Raw genomic sequence first — 27,901 nt, 5'->3', positions numbered from 1 at the left:
CCCTATGGCCTATTTGCTCTTGCCCAGGAAGTGTAATCATGCTGTTTGTTCCCCCTTGCTTCAAGAGTTAAGTGGAAGGTAGAGGGCCATTTTCAAGTTATGAGGAGCAGCTTACCCTTCCCTGCCATAGCTGGCTGTCTGACTCACAAACTGCCGTCTGGTCAAAAGGAGGTGTGAAATATGCATGCTCTGGTGTACACCTTGCCCTTTCCCTAGCTCCTCAAAGCAGAGCTTTGCATTGACATGGTGAACAAACATGGCCATTATAGGTAAAGAATACACCCAGAAACATCTAATTGTTGCCAGTGCTGGATATTATCAGGGGTGAGTGAGCTGATGTTGAATATTCAAGATGCATATGTTGCTAATTGCATGCAGGTTATCTGGGCTGTAGTAGGGGATTCATCCCTCTGTGCCATGGGTCCAGGAATATCCATGAGGGTAGGGTGCTTTATGCTGGCATCCTGGGAATGAGGGCATTTATTATAGTCTAACCAAGCACATGAGTAGGTGAACAATGTAGTCTGCACCACTGAGAAAACCCATAATGGCTTTGTTAGCAAATTATACATTTCTTTACACCTATGTTGAGGGCTATCACCAGGCAGTGGGTTGGTTAGGGTAGCATCTCCACCCCAAGCCACACATTTGCATTATTTCCCTTCCTCTGAGGGTTTGTGACAGTGTGTGACTGGCTCTGCTGTGCCCTCCCTTCAATATGAGTATTTCCATCCTCCCCTGACAGCTTTGTCAGGTGTCCAAACCACTAATCGAATTCAGGTTGCCTGGATCGTAATCAGAACTTTATCCCGGTATGTTCCAGCTGAACTTCTTTTGGCGGTCTAAGTTTTGTTTGCATTAGACTGTACAGCCCTTAGCACAAAGAATTATGTTTAAGTTTCTGATTTGTATACTTATTACCATCAGGTATTTTATACTTTTATGTATAGTTTTAGGTATAGAACAAGACAAAACCTTATATATTCTGACCAGATTAACAAAACTGGCCAAATTACCTGAAAATCTTTTGAGACTTAAATTACATGATTTAAAGTTTGTAAGTAAAAAGCACTTGGGATGTGGAGTCTTAACAGAAGGCATTTATATGGAACATGGAATAATTATAAAACATATCACACATGAAGTAGGGCACTAACAAAATAGGTAAAATAAAACCCTGAATAAACTAAAACCTAATAAATACAGTTAATTTAAGTAGTGTAGCAGATTTATAATTGCATTGTACTTGTACAGTATATTAAAATAAAAGTTTTATAAGCATACTTGTTGCTACTTTGTAGGACCTTTGCTGGTGCAGTTGTGTAACATCATTCAATAAAGATTCAGTTACGGATGTTTAAATCCTGCTTCTTAGTTTAATAAAGCATCCAGCTTTGAAGAGGTAGTTGGGTGGAAAAGCAGTAATGGAATTCATTAATGCCTGGTGTAGCCATAGAGTTGTTTTTCATAGTTTCATAGATATTCCAAGGCTATTGAGTCTTGTGACCATTTACACCTTGCCAGTACCCTCCCTCATACTTCACCTCCTTTCTCCAGGGGAGCCAAACTAGTCAATGTTGGAGTAAATTAGTGAAACCCACCTAGTCATCTAGGCTAAGTTTAAAGGAAGTTAGTGAGCCGTATTGCTTAACATGCAGGGGAAGTTTATTCTAGAGTTCAGGGAGGTGCAGGGTTAAAAATCTGTCTTTCCACCATGTTTTGTTTATTGTTGGTAAAGACTAGGTCCCTGATTCTTGTGCTGGTGTAGCCGTTGGACATTGAGATATAGGAGGTACAGGTCAACCAGGTGTCTAATGGCACAGTAAACAAGACAAAGATCACCCTTCAAAAGTATGTAAGACACTGAATAAAGAGATAGAGCTTGCTGCCTCTTTTAATAGCTCTGGGAATTTAGGCCTGTGATTTTTTTTTCAGGACCCTTTGGGGTCTTTTTCATAATTTGGCTTGTTTAGTGAAATACATCCCAAAGGAGGCATTTTACTTAATAACTGGTAGGATCACTACTGAATATAAGGGAGTGATTACCTCTTTAGACCTTGAAGATTCTCCTTTGGCAATTAATTGTGCTAAATAAAAGCATTTTCTAACAACCATTGTTACATAATTGTCAAAAGATAGGAAGTTATCAACCCAGTTTTCCAGTTCCTTGATTCCATGTTCATTTTTAGTGGCCTGGTACTTATAGTGACAACTCTGTGCTTTTTAGCATTTAGTTTGAGCACATATTTTAGTACATAAAGAGTTTACTGGTAGAATTCTTTTTGGGGGTGGGGATCTGTGTGTCCTAGGGTAACTTAAGAACAACCCGCTGTTCGCACTCACTTGCAGTTTTTGGTCGTTAGAGGTCGGTCTGCTTGAAGATCTGAGAAGTAAAGGCCAAAAAGGAGAGGTCCCAGCATCAAGCCTCGAGGGACACCTTTAGTCACTTTCTTATCTTTTGATGAGGCACCTGCGACTCATACTGTCTGGGTTCTGTCTTTCATACAGTTTGCTGTGCATCTTACCACACATGGGTTGGTTTTTAAAGCATTTAGCTTCTGTATGATGCCAGCATGAGGAATGGTATTGGAGGCCTTGGCCAGGTTAATATATGGTGCTCGTATTGCATGGCCACAGTCTACACCCTCTATAACCCTATTGAAGAAGTTTAACAGATTCAACAGACAGGATCTACTCTTCAAAAAGCCAAATTGATGGTGTTCACATCTAGTAATATTCTTGATATCGTAGTTTATTAGGTCAATTATAATATGTCCCATGGCTTTGAAAATGAGGCTTGTTAGACAGATGTGTCTATAATCACCTGGGGCAGTTGTAAGGCCACCCTTACGGAGAGACATTGGCACTCATCAGGAATGGAACCAGTGACTAAACTTAAGTTAAACAGTTTGTTTAATTAACAGTGCAGACCCACTCCTCAATCAGGTCACATGGAAGTATTTTTGGTCTTAGCACATTCATAAAATAATCTTTAGAGATAATTGGGGGAGTAAGGGACTATAGGTAGCAATTTTGAGGGTAAAATTAGCAATACATTTGTTTTCAAGGATATTGGCAGTGTCTATTGGGTCAGAATAGGAGGCATCATTATGAATAACTTCAGAGCTTGTTTCTTAGTGTACTACTATGCTAAAGAAGGATTTATAGTTGTTTACTTCAGAGGCCAATCAAAGTTCATAGCCTGCTTTATGCAGACCTGATGATTTTTTAATAATGTTTTCATATTTTCTTTTAAAATAGGGTTTTTGGATCTGATGTATAATTTAAGGAATTTATTTATTTTACTGGAGAGTTTGATAGCATTGAACCACCAGGATGGTTTAATTTTGAATTTTCCATGATACTTGGTCTTGGCAGGGACTGCTAGCTCTGTGCATTTTTCTGAATGTGTGTAGAATTCCTTAATGAAGCTTGCTGTTGTGTCAAGGTCAGGGGTGGTACAATCATAAGAGAATTTTGATATTTCATCATACAGTATGTTAAGGCTGGCATGTTTGTAGTTCTTCGATTCAGTAGGGTTTGCTATGGGGATAGACTTGATGGGAAGTAAGATATCAGAGGAGCAGTGCGAAAAGTGACCATGTCTGTAATCAAGGATATTTTGTCCTCTAGTAGGTTTTTTTTTACAAACTAGTCATGGGAGCTTTTGTTAAGTCTAAGAATTTTTGGTCATAAATCCTACATTGGTGGTATAGTTGTTCCAGTTTATTGAGGGGTAGTCAATGTTGCCCGAAGTGGTGGAATTTTTGCTAAAAGGAAAATAATTTAGAACATTGAGGAATCTTACATGGTCATCAAACAGCAAAGGTGGTGTTCTGTAAAGAGTTATTAATTGATAATTAATCCTATCTAGAGTAAGTTCAGTGCGTGGGTCCCTAGGGGTCTGCTTAGAGGTGATATTCTCAATGACAGCTGTGGAGACTGCACTACTGGTGCCATCAGATCTGATGGCAGAAGTGCTGATTTTTCACATATGTATTCACTGCAGTCTTGTTTATTTACTGTTGTCAACAAGTTCTACTTTGTTGATAAATGGAAAGAGTTTGCATCCAAGCAGCCTGAGTAGCTTAAGGTTAGTGGGTGTATTTTGTGTTATACATGTAAGTAATTGAGTGATAGGTCAGATCTGCAGTTTATCCAGTTGGTAGGAAAGCAGGTAAACAAGTTGGGCAGAGAAAAACTAATCAGACATCAAACCCTGCTAATCTGTGGTACGTATATCCATCTTGTTTCGCTGCTGGTCATAATTTGAAAAGAACGTCATCTGTCAACTGAAATGATCTATGGGGAACTAACAAACTGGGCTGCTATATTTCTTGAAGGTCTGGACAACTTATTTTACTTTTAGTACCAACAATTTTGTTTTCTATAGAGGTTATTCATTGACAGTTACACTAGCAACAGATAGAGGCAGAAGGTACTGTTTTTTTTCTTTTAATTTACCGCATTTGTTGATGCTGTGTCTCCTGCTGCAAAACCAGTTCATTCCTTAATTAGCTACGTTCTGATGTGCACCTACAATTGCTAATTACAGATTTTTTTTTCTGATGCAGAGTGCTAATTGACTTTTTTTACATTGCAGTTTTGTTTATTTACCACTGTCCACAAGCACTACTCTGTTGATGACTGGAAGGAGTTTGCATCTGAAGAACCACAGTGCCTTAAGGTCAGTGGCAGTATTTTGTGTTACAATTGTAAGAAGCATGAAATAGAGTGGCTATGTATGGTGTATACAGCTGTGTAGCCCTGAGAAAGAGAGTGCATGCAGGTTTAAATAACACAATAAAATGTAAGTCTAATGAAAAGGAGTATGTGAGTGTGCTGCAAGTGTCCTTTGTAACCAGATAATATAGTCCTGCTGCAACAACCTTCTTACAGGGGATATTCAGAAACACAGTAATGTTAAGGGGCTTGCTGAGGGTCACACAGTGTAGAGTGGGATGTTCTTGACATTGAAATACAGGTGTGTAGGACAAACAGACATGGTTTAAAGTCAAGGAAAGCACACCAGTAGTACAAGTTTCTAATGCCTTACACATATTTAGACCATCTGCTAAACAGGGACTAAAGGTGGCATCTCAGTTTACATAAAAAATTCGTATACCTCAAGGCTGGTCAGACAGGACAATGCACTTCAGCTTCTCCACGTTCAAATCACCATAGGCAAAAACCCATACCACTTCCTTGTCAGCTGTAAGTCCCAGTTCATGACTTAGGAAACTCATAACATGTATTTAAGCTTATTGGAAACACTTACCATCCAACCCAATACCATATTCATGGGCGACATTAATTACCCCACTATTAACTGGGAATCTATACGACACCAACCATGCAAGCACAGAGATTCCTGGATTTTGTAAACACAGACTCCCTGAACCAGATTGTTACTACACTGACCAGGGGCACAAACATACTGGATCTTGTCCTCACTAATACGGGAGAGTGTAATGTCTGGTATGGTCAGACCACAAGATGTCATTTGAAGCAAAGTTAACACCTGGAATCCCAGCTAATCCTGGAATGTTCAGGAACTACTCTAAGGCTAGCTTCCTACTATTAAGTGATAACCAGACAAAATGTCAAGCCCCCATAAACCCTGCTGCCTACGTGGAGTGTTCACAGAAACCCTATACAAGCATATTAATAGCTGCATAGAGGCAGCTGTACCCGCCAGGAAGAATTAACTTAAAAAGCAAGCCACCCTGGTGGAATCACAACATCAATAGGCTGCACAAGTACATGGGATTGATGGGCCCAGACAATATGCCAACATGCCTTCTACATAACATGAAACATGACCTATCAGGCCATCTGGAATTTCTATTTAACTGCAACTTCCAAAAAGGCTTTGTGCTTCATGAATGGAAAACACCAAAAGTCATCCCTCTATGCAAATGTGGGCAATCTACAGGCCCTAGAAGCTACAGACCCAGAAGTTTCACTAGACTTGTATGCAAAACCATGGAAAGAATTATCACAAAAATAATCGATAATGACACAGGAAACCTCCAAAACCTTCAAACATTAGACCCAACCATATTCTTATTATTCTTAGCACCAGGTTACACATGAGAAAAATTCAGTGGCTTTAAAAAAAACAGACCTAACATTATCATCCTATGGAATTTCAGATTCTAAGTTTGGGCCTTGTCAAAAAGGAACTGCAGTAGTGGGGACAACAAATGGCTGTAAATCCAGGTATCTTGTATCAAGTCAATATGTAACTACAGACACCTCAGATTTTGCTTGGGGAGCAGTTTCTATTGGGTAAATGTGCAAGGCCTGTGGAACTCTTCAGACGGACCAAAGTACATAAATGTCAGAGGTGTTGACTGTGACCCGTACCTTAAAATCTCTTCATCTGTCATCCTTAGGACCTCTGCATGTTAATTACAGACAACACCACATGTGGTACATAAACAGGGGGCACCAGATTTTACCCTCTGTGCATGCTGGCTTTGATGGCTTGGGCGGTAGCCCCATAGCACTCCTTACCATCCACGCATCTTATTTTCTCAGAACAAAGTATAGTGGCAGGTAAGATGAACAGGACCAGGACAGGCCCTCATAAATAGAAATTAAATGAGGTGGTCTTCGAGGAATTGATCCAGTTGTGGGAAACAACTTAAAGACTGACTTTGCTAGGATTATTCTTCCTTAAACCAACAATAAAACATAAATAAAATATTAATTTAAGTTAAATATATATTTATTAATACATAGAAGGAGATTATGGTTAATATATACATTTTTTCTTTAAGGTCTTGACATACTTTTTTTGACTTTCATTGGTAATAATTGGAAGTGAAGCCATTTGAAAGCATTTGATTGGCTTGTGTATATTCAAGGAGAAGAAGTTCCATTATTTAAAATAAAGTGGAATAAAAGTGCTAAATTATCTATCGTAGTGGTTGTTTGACTCTGCAGCTTGGTGTGGCTGTACTGAAGAAATGGTTACATTTGTTATACATTTATTCCTTGGTTGGAGGTGATTTGGTTCTTGGTTTATTCATTTACCACCTAATGGCATCATTAAGTAGTGGAGAAAGCAACACTTCGGATAATAGCATTTTTCCTACATCACCAGACCATGTTAACGGAGATGGAGGTGCTTCACATGACCAAAATTTGGATGTTAGTAAACATTCTTTTCTTGGAGAGTTACAGTTATTGTTGCAAACATTTCACCAAGGATGCCAGCAAGTTAATTCAGTGTTGAACAAACTATGTGCTTCTAAGTTTGCTGTTGGTTCGAATGTAAAAAGTGTTAATAATGAACGAACTGTTAGTGAAGGAAGTTATTTGACCCTAGTTGCTGATAATTCACAAGAGCCAGGTTTTGTGCTTAAACTTGTTGACAGCGCTGTTTCCAACCTGTTTGGTTTGTGTTTGGACAATGAAGTGATGGAAGTGGAAGAGAACATTAACTTTAACAACCAAGGCATGTTTGAATGTAAAGCATTAGAAATTGGAAAAGACATTGCTTAAACACAAGTCAGTTGAATATGAAAGTCTGTATTTTGAGAAATGCCTGGAGTTTAAATAGTGCCATTAGGACTTCGTGCCTACAAGTTCCTGAATAATATCACATATCCGGATGCCATCTACAAAGAGTTGGTAGAATTATGTAACCAGACGGGGTTGGAACTTTTGACTAAATTGATTCATCACAACAAGTCTAGTTTGCAGAGGCTCAAGGTTGAAATTGAGGAAATTGACAGTGCTGTCAACACACACAGCTCATTTGGTGTGTTGAAAAGTGTATGACAGTATAGCAGACAAAATAAGCAGGTGTGTATCTACACTGATATTTAGAAAAAAATACGAAATTAAACAGAGGCATTAATGCTTATACTTGAAATCAAGCCTTTGTTATTAAATCGTTTAAACCACCTAATTACATACATGGTTCTGGGCATCAGACGACTGACTCTGTGGTAGGAAATGCAGTTTCTCAACTGGATAATTTTTTGTTCAGACTAGTTTGAGCGTTTCTTCTAATAATCGTAGTGAACATGGTCGTCCTTCTACGGTATCCAATGAGAATGGACAAGGAAGTTCTACCACCGTTACTGCACTGCATCAAACGGCTCCTTATTTTCCATTGGGAGCAAGACCAAAGACGAATGTTTCGGCCAAGGATCAGAAGAGCAGTGGAAGAAGAACGAAAGGGAAAGGGAAGTGACATTAAATAAAGATTGCCTGATTTTTAGTCTGACGGGATACATGTTTTCTGATGATGAAACTGAGGTACTGTCAGAAGGTTTTTATTTTGTGCCATTAAAGTGAATGAATTACAATGATTTAATTATTGAATTTAATCTGTACATCAGAAAATTAAATCTTGAATATATTTTAAATAATGATAATACAATGGTGTTGTCAACACAGGGTTTGAAAAAGCCTAGCACTTTTAATCCTTCCTTAAATGTTATTCTTGCTGCCTTTTCTAAAGCTTGTGAAAGTGAATTTGACACTTTGGGTCTATATTGAAACATTGAACGCTAAAAACAGAGAACGATGTTTCATCGAGACATTTTCAGCGAAAGCTGAAAATGTCGACAACACAGAACAGAGATTTCTTTTCTAGGGAAAGAAATCGCTGTTCCAACCAAAAAAAAAAAACATTAAACACTTACAAACACATACCCTAACCCTAATTGTACCCCCCCCCCCAAAAAAAAACAGTAAACAACTGAATACACCTATGCACGTAACCCAACCATACATCCAACGGGGGAAAAAAGTAAACATTTTAAAACATATGCACTTACCTTAACCCGCACCCTAACCCTAAGGTCAGTAACTCTTGCACATTTACGTAAACAGTTCCAAACACATACACACTTACCTTAACCCTAATTTTACCCCCCCAAAACAAAATTAAACAGCTGAAAACACATACACACGTAACTCAACCATACATCTAACGCAAAAAAAAAAAAAAAAAACAGTAAACACTTTCATACATATGCACTTACCTTAACCCGTACACTAAACCTAAGGTCAGTAACTGTTGCACATTCACGCTCGGAAGCTATACCGGACATGGGACCACGCTACGAAGTGGTCAAGTGACTTCTTTCCCAGGGAAAGAATTAGCTGAACAGCCACTTCTCTGTTTTGCCTGTTCACTCTTTGTGTCGACGAAAACGCATTTGACAAAATGCGTTTTCGTCGTTCTAATAGGAACCCAACAGTTTAAATAGAAACAAAATTTCATGTAAAAGATTTAATTCAAGTAGTTGACAACAAAAGGCTGTACAGCAACTTAGAAGTTATAGGCACCTTAGATGCATGAAAGCCGACAAAGGCTAGGGAATAGTGGTAATGAAGGAGAAGCAATATTGTTCCAAAATGTTAAATCTTTTGTCTCATGATGATCTGTATGAGTTACTATGTCTGTTGTTCACAGTTTTAAATACATTGATTTTGTGATTTTTCATCTTTTTAAATCAGAAGTATATTGATTTTCAGCTGTTTATGTTCCTGACGGTGGACTAGCCTGAGATTGGTAAAATATTTGGAATAGGCAAGATTCATAAAGATTCAGCTCGCCCACCATTCAGACCAGTTGTATCTAGTCCAAAGTGTAAGACCACGACAGTTTCATGTTTTTTGGACCAAGTTCTTAATCCAGTAGTACAAGAGAGTTTTTTTTTTTTTTTTTTTTATTAAGGATTCTTGGTCCTTCCTTATCCAGTTAAAGTTTTACAACTTTGGGTGTAATGAAAGGTTATTACGTACAGTAGATATTGAGTCATTATACAATAGCATAGATGTTAAAGATGGCATTAATTTTATGGTGCAATATTTGAAGTTAGATAATAAAGTGGATGATGATAAAGTTCATTTATGTCAAAGCTTAATGGAGTTAGTATTGCACAACAATTTTTTTACCTTCAAACATCAAATGTACCAACAAAAAACTGGTGTGGCCATGGGAGCCCAAGTGACTCCCTTGTTTGCCAACATTGTATTATGTTGATGGGAGAGGGAATTTCTAACATCGTTACCTATGTTCAAGTTTATGCTGTTTTAGCGTAGATTTATGGACGATTTGTTTTTTATTTGGAGGGGATAGTGATGATGAGTTTGGAGTGTTTCTAGATTAAATTAGTTCCAGTGTTTCGTGGCTAAGATTTACCAAAAGAGAGGTTGAAACGTGTGCTAATTTTTTAGGTTTAAGACTAGAGCTAGATGTAGATAATAAGTGTTTTCATAGTGGGATTCATAGGAAAAGCACTTTTAGGAATTAACTATCTTCATTATTCAAGTGGGCATCCCAAATATATGAAGTTAAATATATTTAGATGGCAGAACTAGCCTTATTATTAGTGAATATGATGAATTCAGTAAAGAGGGTGGACTACATTTTAAGTCTTTCTCTTGATAGAGGTTATCCTCTTGACAGTCTGTGTATAACAAATGAAGTGATGTATAGTAGAACAGAGAAGTCTTCACCTGTTTTAGATTATGGGATGGATTTTAACAAGGCCACAAAAGTACACTGGATGTTAGAAACAAGATATATGCATTAGCTATTTTAATGACAGTAATGCTGTCTGGAAAATTGTGACATTACATTGGAAAATTATTAGTAGTAATCCGGAATTAATGAAGATTATAATTGATAATGCTCAGTTTGTCACCAATAAGTCAATGAATATTAAAATGTTGGAATTCCATCCATTATGTGATAATTAAGATAGGTTTTAAGAAAGATGGAACATTTACTTGTGGAGCATGTAGACAATGTGGGTATATTTGTAATACTAATATTATTCATTTTCCTCATCTGAATAAGGTTTTTTTTAACTGCAGTAGTAAAAATATTGTTTATGTTACAGTTTGTAGTACATGTGATTGTTTTTATGTCGGTAAAAGTATTCAGCCCTTTAAAATTAGAATTAGTGAGATATAAAAGTGATCAAAGTAATTTAAATGCCCTTAGTAAGTATAGTATGGTCTGTCATAATTTTAGGAAATTTCATTTTATTGTTCTCAAACAACTTAATGAATTTCAGCTTGCTAATTGTTGTAATAAAGTCTTGGAAACTCTTGAATTAAAGTGCCAAATTTTGTTAAGGGCTGATAAAGCTCCAGGGCTCAATGAGCACATTAATATTAAAAGTTTACTGAAGGTAAACATTTTGTAGGCAGTTTTTATTATATTTTATGCATAATAATATTGATCATAAGTATTTTTAAAAATTAAGTTAATATGTATTTATTTATTAATACACAGGAGTTGATGGTTTATATATATATATATATATATATATATATATATATATATATATATATATATATATATATATATATATATATATATATATATATATATATATATATATATATATATATATATATATATATATAAATATGGGTCCACTTCTTAATGTTGAAATTCCACAATCCCGAAGTTCTGAATACAGACGGTCAGAACTTTGAGATTGCGGAATCTCAAACTGTGAATGGAAATTGCCGTACAGTGTGGAACGAGAACTTTGTCATTCTCTTCACTATAGTGCGATCTCGCAGTTGGTATATTTAAGTTGCAGGGGGCCTTGCCCTCCTGCAAGAAAGTGATTCCAGATGTTTTTGTGTTTTAGTTTGTTTTTTTTGTTTTTTTTTTCCAATTCGAGATTCCGCAATCTCGAAGTTGTGAGCGTCAGTATTCAGAGCTTCGAGATTGCAGAATTTCAACATTAAGAAGTGGACCTATATATATATATATATATATATATATATGTGTGTGTGTGTTTACTATCAATTTGTCGATCACAAGTTGTGCGAAAATGTCGATTAGCACTATGTAAACACGAATACCACAATGTCGAACTGTGCAATAGTGAATGCAGTACAGCAATTAGCATAACAGCAACACACGGAAACCAATGACCAAAATATGGGTGGATTTTGTGTTTAAATGCTGATCACCCCCCGGTATAAATAAAATGGTTTCTTTAAAACCTATTTTGAAATTCAAACAAATGTGTTAAAATTTTTTTTTTGGTTGGATAATTAATGCTTAGCTTTTATTGGCTGTGTGTTTATCATGTGTTATTTTATGGCCTTTATTTAAATGTGTCCTTGGTTTTAACATTTTGTACTGATGAAGGATTTTATCTGAAAGCTTTATCATTAAAGCATTGATGTTGTAACTACATGTTTGTCTCTTTTTGGTCATTGGTTTTCGTGTGTTTATTTTACCACGTTCTGTAGTTAAGGTCTGGATGCTTCCCCCTACTCCCATATTTTGATTAAGTTGGTGTAACTCATGGTATGATTGGTGTCTTTACTTAATTGGGTTTCTATGGTAATTTAATGTATGGTTTATTTCTGTGGTGAGCTGTTATCTCTGGGTGGTATGAAAGTGATCATCGTGTTGATTTATCATGCATAAATATTTTCTGTTGTCAAGTAAAAAAAAAAAAAAAAAAAAAAAAAAGTAGTCATAAGCAGAACTGCGTTGCTGTAAATAACTAAAACAGCCATTCAGCTATTTTTAGTTATTTTTATTTTAAGTGTTTTATTTTATTTTGTAAGTAGTTGCTTTGCTTTCCCACTGTTTTGACTGACACTCCTTCCATTTGCAAAAATAATTGTCGTCTTGTGAAAAGAAAAAAAAATAATGGTGCAATAAATGCAGCAAAAACTGATATGAACATTTGCAGATAACTGTGAAACAAATGGTCTTGTGTTTTCCTGAATATAGTCTTTAAGAACAAGCATATCTTTCTTTAATATTGTATTAAACCTGTTGAACCCAAGTGTTAATTTTCTCATTATTAAAAGTGCAGAGTGCTGGATAACTAGTTGCTAAAATGTGTCCAAATTGTTTGTTTATTTCATGTACCATATGAAGTAAATAACCTTGACTACAGTTCCTGGTATTCACACTGTTGCTTTTCTTGGCACAGAATGTAGCTGCAAGTTCCGGTAGTAGTCCAGCGGACCTTGAAAAACTGACTGCGATCCTAGCTGCTGTACCCCAGATCCAGTACATTTGCCTTGATGTTGCAAATGGATATTCTGAGCACTTCGTACAATGTGTGAAGGATGTCAGGGAGAAATTTCCAGATCACACCATCATGGTACAGTACAGTTGATTATGTTTGTGTAAATGCAGAGCAAATAGGCCTTCTTTGTCTAGTAAGGTTATTTTAGAATGTGCAGCTATGGAGGATTTAAAACCACGTCTGCTCCACATTGATATAGATACCAACATGAAACCAGGATGTTTAGTATATAGAAGTCTGTTGGTATTTCCAAATGATAAGCCATAACAAAATGTTTGAATTCCCAAATAACACATTGCACTGGAAGTATGAAATTGATGTTTCAAGCATCAGTTCCCAGTAGTATGATTGCAGTGATAATGACAAGTGGTGACATTGATTTGTTGTGAACAGACATCTATACTTTAAATATTAAAATGTAGTTCCTTTGTAATCAATGGAACATGCCATCACACCATCATCTTTCTATTACAAAACTATGCAATAAGCCTGCTATAGCAGACAAGCATGCAGACCAAAGTTTAGAGTTAGTTCCTTCACTTCAGATGTTTAAATAAACAAAAGGTGCTTTCTTCATTACCTCTTCTATCAGAAAGCTCATTAAAAACCAGAGAAAGTTATGTGCATTGAGTGGTAGAATCTTAATAGATACCATTAGGTACCAGAGAACAGTGGTGGCAAAATTATAACATATGGGGGAGTGATGACAGAGGAAGTCATGTGTGCTTAGAGAGTGTAAGCACTGTGGAACATGGCAAGGCACTGAGGCTTTGCTTTCTGGACATCTCCAATGCACCTTCATTTTTTTTTAAATTTAATCATTGATAATTTGATAACACTTTAAGTACAGCTTACCTTTTTCCAGGGGTGTTGAACAGCTTTGGTTAGTTATGTAGCATGCTTAGAGGGACAGTGTTCAGCAGTGCCATGGTGACTTATTGGTCCATACTTGGAGTTTTTTGCAATCTTCTGCGGTTTTATTTATTGAACATTGGCCTTACATATTCATGCTTTGTTTTCAGGTCTATTTAATGTCAAAAGTTATTTTCTTCCTTGGATCTGTATTATCTGTGAAGCAGACATACTTCTGAGTTGTGGTCTTTCTTTTCTGTTCCAATAAGTACTATTTTATTTTGTAAGAATCTCATTGCAGGGTTTTGGATACCAACACTGTAACATGTTAGTTGCCTTTCTTTTTAATAGTGTTCCCTCTCCATTGTCAAAACACCAACAAAAAGCTGTCATATAGACAGCCATCAAGGGTTCTGAAGTTAGGGTCCTAAGCCCAGCACATGGCGGATGGCATAAGCACCCACATCACCAGGGGGGAATTCTTTTCCCTCTCCTGGTGTGTATGTGTTTGCATTCTCCTATCTCCTTCCTACATTCTTATGAAGGCTACCATTATTGTTTTGGAACTCCAAGCCCCACACCCCCTGGTCCTGTGGACATTGTTGTTATGCAGGCCTTTACTTCCACGATAGCAGTTAGGCCAAACAGCACCACCATTTTGCTTTCCCCAGGAAGAGCAAGCCAGAACAAAGACCCTCCCTGACCATCTTTTCCAGCATGTGAACTGTTAGTCGAACTTAGGTAATCTGGGGCAATGTTAAGACTTCATCCCTATATTCCACAGAGCTATGTGGTAAGCTATCCCTTTTTTCCATATTTGGTATCTTGGTAAATATCTGTGGTACCTTTATTGTCATGACATTCCCAAGGTCATATTTACAGTGAGTGAGGAGAACAGTAACCAGTGTATGCAGAGATAATTAGTTAATTTATTCTCCTCAAACAACTGCCATGGGATCTTATTTCACTGCAGTAGGCAGACAGGTAGTCCATTAAACACCACATGTGATTGTTGCATGTGAACAAACTGGGAGCAGACCTGCTCTGCAGGATACTGTTAATAAAGATATCCCACAAAGTAAAAGGAGGACTTATTTGAAAGTTCAGTTAATATTGCACAGCAGGAGAAAGAACATGAAACAGAAAGAAAAGATTCCTAAGACCCTGATAAGTTTAAATGTTTTTCATATTGATCACTGCTAAAGTTACCTTATATGGGTGATATGCTGCCAAGGATACAACAGTGAGCCAACTAATAACTCACACAAATATTGTAAAACCAGAAAACAACTAGCCATGAATTGGTGCTGGTTATGTTGGCACCAACTAGAAAAACGTTTCCATTTTCTAATATATGATTTTTTAGTAGCAGGCTTTCTTACCTCCATTAGTACCTGCTTCATGTCCTCAGAAAACAGGTGCCTAAAAGGAATTAAGATCCTGTCATTCAGGCAGTCAAGTTGAAGATGATTGATGTTAAGGTGTCTCAAACACCCCTTTTCTTGTGTGAGTAGATCTGTTCTGTAAGGGAGCTTGTGGTAATTGCCCATGGACATTTCCAAACCAGAGAGAACCGTGATTGCCTGGGCCAGAAGGGAGTCACCATAATGATCTTGGGGGATTCCTTCTGAATCTCCAGAAGTACCCTGGATATTAGTGGAAAGGCATACAGGAGCATTCCTATCCCACAGATTAAAAGGAGACTTGGTTTAAAGTCCAGTTAAGATTGCACAGCTGCGGAAAGAGCAGGAAACAGAGAGAAAAGATGATGCTCTCAGCAAGAAGAGAATGATCTAATCTGAATTGCATAGATATAGTAAGACCTTGTTAAGTTTAAATGTGCATGGAGTTCTGGAACATAATTTTTCCAGTTGATTGCTCAGAGAGGAGGCAAGGATGTCTACTTAGAGTGTGAACTCCCCACAGATGGATCAAATCCTGGAAGTCATCCAGATCTAGTATCCTTTCATGAGGGTCTGCCCTGGTCCTTCTCACTTGGTTTGCCACATAATTTTGGTCTGACAGAATGTAGGATGCCTGTAGAGTGAGACTGTACTCTGAAGCTATATCCCAAGCTAACATAGCTATTCTGCAAAAGGGGTACGACCTGATTCTACCTTGCTTGTTGATGTACCGTACTACTGTGGTATTGTCTGTAACCACTTGCAAAGGTTTCAGGGGACCAGAGATGGTTCAGAGAATTGAGTGTTTTAATCAGGGCAAGCATCTCCTAGCTATTTATGTGCTTGCGTTTGTCCTTGGTGTCCCATACTCCCTGCACTTATCTCTCCTGAAGTTGCTCCATAAGCAAAGTTTGAAGCATCCAGGATAACTGACTGCTTTGGAGTAGGGGGAAGAAGGGTGACCTGGATTTAAGGATGTTTGTTGTCCAGGCAAGTGATTTCTCTTCTGACAAACCCCAGTAATGTGATCTGAAAAGATAAAGGGTGTTGATGCTGGGACTAAAGAGATTTCAGATACCACTGCATCTTTCTCATGTGGAGTCTTGCCAGGGGTATCATGAGAATCGTATATGCCATGAGACCCAAAATCCTGAGGTATTCCCTCACAGTGAAAAAAGTCTGAGTGGAAAACCTTAAAAGTAGATCTAAAAAAGATCTGTTTTTGTCCTGTGGAAGAAAGCTATTTGAACTGAGGTGTCTAGTTGAGATCCCAAGGACACAATCTAATGTGAGGGAGTCAAGCAAGACTTTTGCATGTTCTCTTGGAATCCCAACTTGTGCAAGAGATCTCTTACCCGAGAGAGATTTCTGGCATTTTGAAAAAGACTCTGCAAAGACAAGCAAGTCATCTATATACAGAAAAATGTGGATACCCTGTAGCCTGCAATGAGCTATAACTGTTGCTAAACATTTTGTTAACACTCTTGGTGCAGTGGATAGTCCAAAGGGTATGGCAGAGAACTGATGATGTAATCCAGACACACCAAAACCTTACAACATGCCTGAAGTCTGGAAGAATAGGAAAGTAATAAGTGTCTTTTAAATTTAGTGTTACCGGGAAACCTGAAAGAGGAAGAAGAGGCAACAGGTTGTGAAGTGACATCATTTTGAATTTGGGCACTATCACACACAGGTTTAGGAAAGAAAGATCCAGAACTGGTCTCTAAGCATTTTCTTTCTTTGGGACTAGGAACATCCTTGAATAAAACCCCTTCCCCACCTGAGATGGAGGAACTGGTTCTATCACTCCTTGGGACAGCATGTGATAAACAGGGTTTACCTTTATAATGCCGATCCTGATATGGGCGACTCGACTTGCGCGATGGCCGAAATGCGATCGTCACCGAAGTCTACTTCCGAATGTGCGAACGGCAAAACCTCACCCCTTTTTGACCCATGGTAGCATGGGTGTGGAGGTGTTGTGTGGCTGGTAATATCGAACGTCGAATGTTTTTCGACATTTAAAAATTTTTGCGGTTTCGGTTCACGCAAAACGCATCGAAGAAGTGGCCGTTCGACAAAGTGCAATCGCCTATTTAAAGGTAAACCAAAGAACAGGTGGAAACTAGACTCTGATCTGCAGGATGAGGAATGACCACCTGAAAATGAGGAATTTCCACCTACTGCCATCTGAAACCTTGATGAATGATTTTCAGAACCCATTTGTCTGAAACAATTTGTTGCCAAAGAGAAAAATGGAGATTTGGACTTTCTGGAAGAGAAAAGGGGACGGGGGGTCACAAGGTCTTTTGAGTAATCATTCAGACTTGTTGGAGTGTCCTTGGTTTTGGGAGGTTTGAGACTTCTTTTTGGAATCTCCTTGCCACTTCTTAAACATCTGTTTACCATTTTTTCCAAAATGGTGGACAGCCTGCAAGCACACTGACAGTGCAGCTCCTGCATTCCTATATTATAATCTGACTTCAAACCAGCGCATCACTTGGGAAAAGTATACCAAACATCAATGGATTAAAGCAGAAATATGAGTACTTACTTATTTCATCTTTATTTTTCAAAAATTCTCTCATTCTGAAGGAAAAATAATTACTTGTTGGAAACAGAGCCCTGAACCACATGGTGTGGATTCTTCAAGACCAACAAGAGGAAAGTAAGAAAAAAAACAACTTTCATAACAAGACTTGCCATTTAAAATTCTGCACTACTACTAGGAATCTAACTGTATAAGATTAATGGAGAATCAGCCAGATCGGATGGAAACTGTAATCACAAAAAACAAACTGTCTGCAATTACTACTCCTGAGAAAGAAACCACTTCTAAAAGGCAAAAAATTAACAAGCAACAACAAGAAGCTGGTAAAATGTGTCAGAGATTAAAACAGGAGCAACCTTTAACACTGGAGGATCTGAAAACTGCTTTACAACCTTTACAAACAGAAGTGCAGGGTTTCTCTCATAAGCTAACTACATTTGGCTCTACTCTGGACCAAATTGTGCTTAGGCTAGAACAAAATGAAGCTAACGTTATGGACAATGAGCTAAAAATAAATGAACTGCAACAAAAAGCACAAACCAATGACACCATAATTAAAGAATTACAGCAAAAAACTGCTAGACTTGGAAGCTAGAAGCCGGAGAAATAATTTTATAATAAGAGGTATTCCAGAGAGCTTTGATAATCCACATTTTATTCCAATAATAAAAGAAATACTGAGCTCTCTTCTGACTAATAAAGATCTCCTGGATGAGATAGTGATTGAGAGAGCCCACAGAGCTATTAAGCGTACACAAACAAGTGATCTTCCAAGACAAATCTACATCAGACTGCTTAATTCAGCACATGTTCAACAGATACTGTCAGCTTATAAAGTTAAAAAGAATGTTACATGGAGAGCACATAAAATTACAATTACTCAAGATGTTCCTTTAGAAATTAAACGAAATCAACAGAAACTCAGTAAATACTGCACTTACCTCATTGAAAATAAGATTTGTTTCCAAATTAAATATCCTGCAACTTTAACATTTTATTGCAAAGAAAAACTATCCCGGGAACCACCTGACCAGGCAAAATCCACCTTTCTTGGTCTCTTCAAAGTAAATCCTGTTTGAGACAACTCTTTTCATATCTTTTGATCCAGAAACAACATTTGGAAGGCTAAACAAGTGCTACAGCTCCAAATAACTACAGGACAGAAGAATATACCACTCTTATGTGAAACTTCAAGCAAATGAATCTGGAATGTGTTCTAAATAACTCTGTTTACCTGCCTGTAAAGAAAATATTTTTGCTACACTGTAATACTTAAGGTACTGTCTTTTAATAACTGCCTTCTACATTTAAAAGCTGGAAAGTACCTAACACTGACTGCATAGAGAAATTACTTTAAAGTACATTTACAGCTTACAAAAAAGGAATGTTAAACTACATTTAAATAATGGGATATAACATTTGATATAATAGTTTAAGTAGTGTAAATACTAGACATTAGTAGTTTCAGTTAAAATGTATAATCATTATTCTACTGGCATAATCATTGAATTACTTTTAAATGTGTCTATGAGCAAGGTACAAAAACATTTTTCTCTTTTATTTCCTGTTTGTCCAGTAGATGGCACTGGTTAATTAATAATGTATGAATTCACAATGATGTGCTTGTATGGCTTTTGCCAGTGGAGTGCTAAACTAAGTTTCCAATACATTTTAAGAACCACAGTTAGTTGCTGTTAGCAAGAATAATGCAAATGTTGTTGAATTTTAAAGTGCTGCCTTCTTTAAATGGTCATATATTGTACTTGTTTTTTGAAAATACTGTTTTGTAAACTCTTTAATAACTCTTGAAATGTTGAGAACTATAATATGTTGCTGTTACTACAAAACTTTTTATAAAAGCTACTTTTTTCTTTCTATCTATATAATATCTAAGGGTACAATTAATATAATATTTTAAGAAGTGTGAAAATGAATATACAGTACATAAATAACAAAACGAGCGGGATGGGCACAGTCTGTTAGCTGATGACTGTTCGCATTTGGAACAGTATGGGTATTATTGACATCCCTCTGATAAATATTTACTCCTTGTTGCTAAAAATAATAGTCTCTTTTAGTTTCTTAACTCATGCACATTTACTAATACAGAGAGATGGGTGGTTAGGCACCTATTTAGAGATTTGAGTGCTTTTGCAAGGAAGAGTGGGCAAATATTGCCAAGTCAAGATGTGCCATGCTGATAGATTCCTACCCAAGAAGACTGAATGTTGTAATTAAATCAAAAGGTACTTCAACAAAGTATTAGTTTAAGGGTGTGCACACTTATGCAACCAGCATATTGTACTTTTTTAATATTTTTTCCCCTAACAGATTTTTTTTTCAATTGCATTGTACAGGTTATAGGTCACATTAAAGGTGGCAAAGGTTTTGAAATTATTTATTGTGGTCTCAATTTTTATGTCACAAAAACCTGTCATTTTAACAGGGGTGTGTACACGTTTTATATCTACTGTATACCCGAATAAGATCTCTTCCCATATATCTGTAAGAGACACTGTACAAGTTCAGATATTTTAGTGTTTCATAATAACTTAAATGTTCACATCCATAGATGCCCTTGGTATATTTCCACCATACTCTTTCCAGTTTACTCATGCTTGTTTTCTTATAATGTTTCCATATTGGTATTCCCTACTCATGTTTGGGTCTAATGTAACAAACAACAACTTCATTTTTTGATTTCCTAGACTTACTATAATTAACCAATTGGTTGATATGATTAGAAAAACTCATAGCTGGGTTTACCCATATACCCAGGTCCTTAAATGAGTCTACAGTTTCACTGTGTGCTGTATTAAATGTTTACCTTTCAATTCATGTCTCCCAAATCTCACATGCTTAGTTTTTGATGTATTTATCAGCATATCATTCTCCTGTGTGGGAAATGGTCATTTTAGTCAAGTTATTTTGCAGACATGCCTTATCTGTAAAACATGTAATCAGTTAACCCAATTTCAGGACGTCTGCATATAGACTGTAGAACACCACAGATGAAAAAGTTAGGTCTGAAAGATACAATTAAACAAGTAAGGGTCTAGGACTGAGCCCTGTGGGACACCCTGACTGTAACCAAGGATTTCCCCTATCCAGTTGCTGTATGATACTTGCCATATCCTATTTGTAAGACATACAGTTATCCATCTTATCAAGACTACATCAATACCTAGTTGTACTAATTTATTGATCAGTGTTTTGTGTATGACCCTGGCAAATGCTGAAGTTGAATCTATATGAATTACATCACGGGCCAATTTTTCATTTATAGCTGTTATATTGTTATAGAACATCATGTTACAGGTGGTTCATAGGTAGGTACTAGGCTATCTGCCAGAGGGCATTTATAAGCCTAGCCAGAGTGTGTAAGCTTTCGCTGCCCCATTGACTAATTAACTGAGCCTCTGTCAAGAAGAGCCAATGAAGTGATCCCAGGGGTGTATTTTCTGTTACCCATCCATTCGTCAATGTTTCTCTTGAAGAGTGATAGTGAGGGGCTGTGCCTAATGTAGTTAGGAATTTTGTTCCAAAGTATGGGGAGTCTCTGTGACAGGAATCTATCCCTCCAGTGTGTTCTATTTATTGTTGTGGCGAGGTTTAGCTCACTAGAGTGAGTGGCTCGCAGTGACTTGGATTTCTTTAGGTGGAGCATGTCCATCAATTCTGAGTTGGACATGGCTTTGTAAGTCAGGCAGAGATCATCTCTGAGTAAGCGATATGTGACTGAGTACAGCTGGAGTTTTTCCAGTAGGGCTGCATAGGACATATGTTTGAGGCCAGTAATCCTCTTGGTGAGGTACTTTTGTGGTCTTCCCAGCTGTTAGAAGTGTCTTGTGAGGTACATCCCAAATGGGGCATTGTATTCTATGATGGGTCTGATGAATGACGAGTAGAGGGGCACTATAACCTCTTTATTTCTAGATGTGAACCCTTTAGTAATTAGATGGGTTACATAGAAGGATTTCCTAACTACTTTGGCAATATGATTGTCAAAGGAGAGATTACTATCTACCTGGGTCCCCAGATCTATTATTACCTCTTCTGTATTAAGGGGGCTGCCACCTATGTGGTAATTCATGGGTGTTTTGTTTTTCCCAAACGGGATGACTATGCATTTTTTGGCATTTAGCTCGAGACCATGACTTTGACACCAGGTATCCTTCTCAGTAAGGCCCTTTTGGAGAATGTCCGTGTCAGCCGGAGAGTCAGTTATGGCTCCCAGTTTGCAGTCATTGGCGATCTTGGTTAGCCATAGTCCTCCTGTATTTGCCTGTACTCCTGAGAAGTATATGCCGAACAGTAGGGGTCCCAGGACCGAGCCTTGTGGGACACCACTTGTGACTGGTTTAGAGTCGGACCTGGAGCCCGCTATTCTTGCCGTGTGAGTTCTGTCTGTAAGCCAGTTGGCAACCCATCTTGTGACGTAGGGGTTTATGTTCAGGCTGGTGAGTTTTTCTGTAATTCCCGAGTGGGTAATGGTGTCAAAAGCCTTGGCGAGGTCAAGGTAGGCTGTGTGAACCACCTTCCCCTCATCTATGGCCTTGGTGACTGTCTCGAAGAAGTCAACCAGGTTTAGTAGGCATGGTCTGCCCTTAACAAAGCCAAACTGGGTCAGCTCAAGTGTTTGGAGGTTCTCAATGTCTTTGTTAATGAGTTCCATGATGATGCGCTCCATAGCCTTGCAGACCAGGCTAGTCAGGCTTATGGGGTGATAGTTACCAGGGTCAGTTGTGGCCCCTCCTTTGTGGAGAAGAATAACCATTGCTGTGCGTCATTCTATGGGCACGTAGCCTGTGGAGAGGCTGAGGTTGAACAGTGTGTTTAGGTGGGGGGTTAGTTCGTTCTGTAGTTTGTGGAAGAAGCAGCCTGGGACACCATCTGGCCCCATTGACGCTGTGCTTTTGGCTTTTGAAAGAGCTGTTTTCACCTCTGCATCTGTGATTTCCGGAACACTACACTTTTCCGGTATTGTTGTGGGCCCTTTTGGGGGTTAGAGGGGGGTGAAGTTTGCACTGAATCTGCCAGGATGTTGGCAATATCAGTGGGTTCAGTATATTTTGTGCTATTTTGCACTAGCTCAGAGCATATCTGCGAGTTGCCACTTAGATTCTTGACATAGCTAAAGAAAGCTTTGTGGTTATCTTTTGAATCCTTGGCTATTTTTCTTTCGAAGTTAGCCTTGGAGGATTTTATGAGGGGCCTTAGTTTCTTACTGATACTGATCAGGGATGTCTTTCCTTCTTGGGATTTACTTTTTTTCTGAACTAGGTTCTTCTTTCTATTGTATAGCCTGTTTATGGCAGAGGTCCACCAGACTGGTTTCCTTCTCTTAGGGGAGTGAGTCTTGATTTTGCTAGGGATGGCATGATCCATGCATCCTTGTAGGTGCTCATAGAGTGCATTTGTAAAGGTTCCTGCATCTTGGACACTGTTATCCTTTAGCGTGGGGGCTGTAAAAGTTACCACCTCTGTCTTAAGTAAGGTGAAGTTTGCTATAGAAAAGTTTTTCACTGTGGTTTCCTTGGTTGGAGGTGGTGGTGTGGTGTGGACATCCAGAGTGATTAGTTTATGGTCTGATCTAACCAGTGACGGGTTGACCCCCAGTGTGGAACACCTGGTGCCCATGTTGGTGATGACCAGGTCCAATATGTTTTCACCTCTAGGTAATATATCTATTTTCAACATGTGCATGCTGATGTATGGTTTCAGGCCCCAACCTATTAAATTCTGACAATAACTTATCCAATATTACCTTCATAATTTTTCCACAACACGAGAGTAGATTTAAGGGTCTATATGACTCTGGGTTTGTCCTACTCCCCTTTCTCTTAAAGACAGGTTTAATAAGTGCATGTCTCCAATCTTGAGGAATCTCCCCATATTTATACGACGTAATGAATAGATATAATGGCACCATAAGTTCTTGCTGAAGTGTACTCGGGTCATAGTTACTAATTCTGTCTCCTCCCTGTGTTTGTTTGGATTGAGTTTGCGTTGTTCTTTTTCAATGTAATCTAATTTGTTTCCAGTATCTGGGGTTACCTGGATGTCACTAGGATAACTTATCACGCCTTTTGTCGAGCCAAACTGTTTTGTATAAGATTTTATAAATACGCCTATAATCTGTTGTGTCCGAGAATAAATTTTAGAATTTGCACACAGTGTATTAATTTGTATGTCTTCATTCCTTCCACATCTTATGTATCTATAAAAAGGTTTTCTATTATGCTCAATATCTTTATGTAAAAATTTTCTTCAAATTTTTCTTGATCTTGTCTCACACTATGCTTAATCTGTTTGTCCAGCTTGTTTATTTCTGCTTTCAAAGTTGTAGTTCGATCTGTCTTCCATTTCTTGTATTTTTTCTCTCACATTAATCAGATATCTTGTTCTTATGGAAATATATCCCCCCTGACGTTGTATGCCTAGATCCTTATGTTAAACATTTTTTGATTTTTATGCAGTCAGTCTCTTTCAAAACATTTCACATTCCATCTGCAGTTTTTCCACTGACACCTCACTCCAGTTAGTTATACATAGTGATCTGTAATTAACCTTCTGTGCATTGGTTTAGATTTCAGTTTGGCAGAATTATCTACCAACAAATTAACCTTTATAACACCATGATCACTGCACATCAACGGTGGTAAAACTTAACATGAAGTAACAGTAATTTCTTTAGGAACACAAACAATGTCTAGTATGTTCCGTTCCTTGGTAGTTTTTTTTTTTTAAATCTGAAGCAATTGTTGTTCCTGAATATATGCTGTGAATAATTTCCTTACTAACTTATTAATCAATTAATATAATCAGTATTATTCCAGTCTGTTTCTGGTAAATTTAAGTCCTCAGCTAATTTTATTTCTTCTGTCCTGTGTTTCATGCAAGAAATGTATGAATTCCTCTAGGTCAACTGCACTAGACATTGGTGGTCTTTATACTCCTACAATTGTTATATGTTCCAGGGTTGACTTTACCGTCACAGTTACACAGTCTGTAGTATTGGTATTATCATTGAACATGTAATAATCACAGGTCTCATAATTATCTTTAATCCCTATCATAGCACCTCCAATTGATTTTTTGTTAGAATGTCTTACAATAAAAACATTTATACCCTGACATAACTGGTTTCCAGTCATTGTTCTTTAGCCATATTTCTCAAACAACATCAGTCTTGTGAGAACATAGCAAATTTTCCAATTAAAACTTTATTATTAATGCTGTGAACTGTTAAATTTGCGACCTGGCAAAATTCCTGCCTAGAGTTTGTCAAATATTGCAAAATATCTCCTCTCCTGCAAAGATTTTCTTCCGTGATCTTGACAAATGCATACCATCCTGTCTGAACCTGTGTGCCCAAAACTAGGCTTGGATGGTGTATACATTTCCATTTTTTAAAATAGGACATTTTTTCAATGTAGGTATTTACCCCAAAAAATCTTTTAATTCATGGAGACCTGACTATCCTTTCTATAGGTGATTTTTGTGAAAAATACATACTAACACCAGTACAAGCTATACTAAGAGGAGTTTTAGTTCCCTACTAACAGAGAATCCTTGCAGATGACATTTGTACCGACATGAATAAAAATGGATCCATACTTCCTTACATTAAGGCATTCCAAGGCTTGTCTCACATCTTGTATTTTTGCTCCTGGCAAGCATAACACTATTTGATGTTCATTATCATCTTTGCAAATATAAGTATCAGTTCCCCTAATAAGTGAATCTCCAATGACAGGAATATCTTTGCTGGCCATCTCTGAAGAATCTTCAGCTTCTAATACAGTAGTATTTGCTCTATCAATTATTATGAAGGATAAATTATCACCATTAGTCTTAATCACACTGTTTTCATTGTGTATTAAATCTCATCCAGCTGGCATTGTAAATCCACAGCTTGAGCCATGTAGTCAACATCTGTCTCTCTCTTTTTTCTTACAGTAATGTTCTTCAATCCTTCCACGTTCAGTTTTGATTTCTTCTTTTTCACCTGCCCCTTGCATCTTTCTTTCTACCTTCACTTTTGGAAAAAATATGCTTTTTTCTGTAGACTGAAGGTTTTCGGATAGAAAAATATTATCATTCCCTGTAACCCGTGTGTTACATAACAAAGCAATGTCCTTTTTAGTAGGTATTGTATTTACTTTACAAACATTGTTTCTTTTTCTTCCTTGTTATTTGTTGTGAACTACTTCCTTTTTTTGTTTCCTTTTAAACAAACTGGATCCTCAGATTGCTGAATACTTGCATCCAGAATTCCAAATTTGTCAGGGGCATTGTCTTGTTTCATAGGGGTTGAATGATCTTTGCAGACAATAGATGAATCATTTTCTAATGTGTTGTATTTGATGTTCTTCGTGTTTCACTGTTGCAGTCATTACATTTGGGTTATCTGCTTGCAGGTAACCCTCAGTTGGCCTGATTAACAAAGTCTTGGGTCCTGCATCGGTTGCTGTCCCTTCTTCCATGACGTCAGCTCGTCAGGGGTATAAAACATACAGCCTACACCATTACATCAGTCTTTCTTGCCGTGCGGTGTCCGAAGCAGAAGCAGTTTGCAAGTGCTGGTCGGCCAACTCCTGAAATTTTCATTTTCGAGTTTCAGAACCGAAGTCTTCAACTAAAGCTAAATACCCCGTTGGGGAAACTTTTTCTTGCTCCTTACTGATGTCAGTAAAAGTTAATAATTGCATTACTTGTGGAAAGCAAATACCTCATAAAGATTTTCATTCGTACTGTATTCCTTCCCTAGGCACTGACCATGACGTACCTTGCTGTCGGTTTTGTGCTTTATTTAATCAGCGGACTATCCATCGTCAGTATATTTTCGCCTCTAAATATTTCGGTTCTCAGTTTAATTATCCAGAAATGTCGTCAGTTAGCCATCCGACTACAGGGATTTCGAAAAAATGCAAACATAGAGACAGAGACAGGCCGTCAAGGTCCAAAACTGTTGAAAATGCTTCTCCTAAGCCAGTCGCCAGTACTCAGTGAGGCGCTTTCACAGCCCTTGATACCCGCTACTTTTGATTCGCAGGCCTCTATTGAGACCCATTCGGAGTCCGGTATGCCACGAGATGCTTCAACTATGGAACCCGTGGATGTCTCTACCTTGGATGGGTCTGGAGCTGCTGTGCAGGCACCGGCTTCTGAGGGTGTATTCAAGCCTACGGACTTGCATATTAAACCAACGCCTCCTCTTTTACTTAGGCCTAAATCTTGAACCATGCCTAAAAAACTGATGCCCAGGCCACATGCTCAGGCCTTTATGCCTAAAAAAAAACAAATGATAAGAATGGCTGAAGATCTAATAACTCTAATCAGGGGTAGCCACCCCCCCCCTTCTAAGAGGCCTAGGACTGAAGTTGATTATGAATCTTTTGACCAGGATTCTGTTTTTTCTGATTCTTCTGATTATCTGGATTTGCCCTTATCTACTTATGAAGATTTTGATGCAGAGAACTCTATTCCCTCTGCTTCCCCTCCTGAATATTTTTCTTTTGGGGAAACCTTACATACTCCAAGGGAGCATTTCCACTGGGAAAGTCAGGATTTTTCTGATTCAAAATAAGGCTTAGGGATTTCCTTCTCCTACCTCAGCATAGGCCTTTAGCTATTCCACCTGCACTAGACATTGTTGATGATGCTTTTTTGAAATCTAGTTTGGCCCCTGGTTCTTTGCCTCCTGCTCCCAGAAAACCTGACAGATACTACAGGGTTCCTGATTCCCACAAGTTTATTTTTAAAAATCCTATTGCAGATCCAGACTATTTCACAGGGGCCCAAGGGCATTAAGGCTTCTACTGCTAAAAATCCTACCCCTTCTGATAGAGACTCTAGGGCACTGGATAGATGGGGTAAGAAGGTTTACACTTCTGCAACCTTGGCCATTAGGGCTTTAAACTGCCAGTTTCATATGTTAAAGTATCAGCAACATGTTATTGGACTGCTTAAACAGAAAATGATGTTGATTCCTGACTGTGTGGAAAATAAAGAATTGCAGGATTTAATGCATTCTGCTGAAC

At 37.8% G+C, this 27,901-nt stretch overlaps 1 protein-coding gene across 1 annotated transcript in view; it reads left to right on the top strand.

Moving 5' to 3' along the window:
• The window catches only part of GMPR2 (guanosine monophosphate reductase 2), a 415,612-nt gene that overhangs the window by 66,293 nt on the left and 321,418 nt on the right, over window positions 1-27,901 (top strand). Inside the window, exons 3-4 of the mRNA XM_044058110.1 lie at window positions 4,592-4,687; window positions 12,951-13,124. Of these exons, the coding sequence (XP_043914045.1) occupies window positions 4,592-4,687; window positions 12,951-13,124 (270 nt within the window). The remainder of the gene's footprint in view (window positions 1-4,591; window positions 4,688-12,950; window positions 13,125-27,901) is intronic.

This window comes from Protopterus annectens, chromosome 16.part0, assembly GCF_019279795.1.
Source record: "Protopterus annectens isolate FY-2018-M chromosome 16.part0, PAN1.0, whole genome shotgun sequence".
In the NCBI taxonomy this organism is placed as follows: domain Eukaryota; kingdom Metazoa; phylum Chordata; order Ceratodontiformes; family Protopteridae; genus Protopterus; species Protopterus annectens.
The sequence above is the reverse complement of the archived record's forward strand: the minus strand, read 5'-3'. Positions and strand labels throughout refer to the sequence as shown.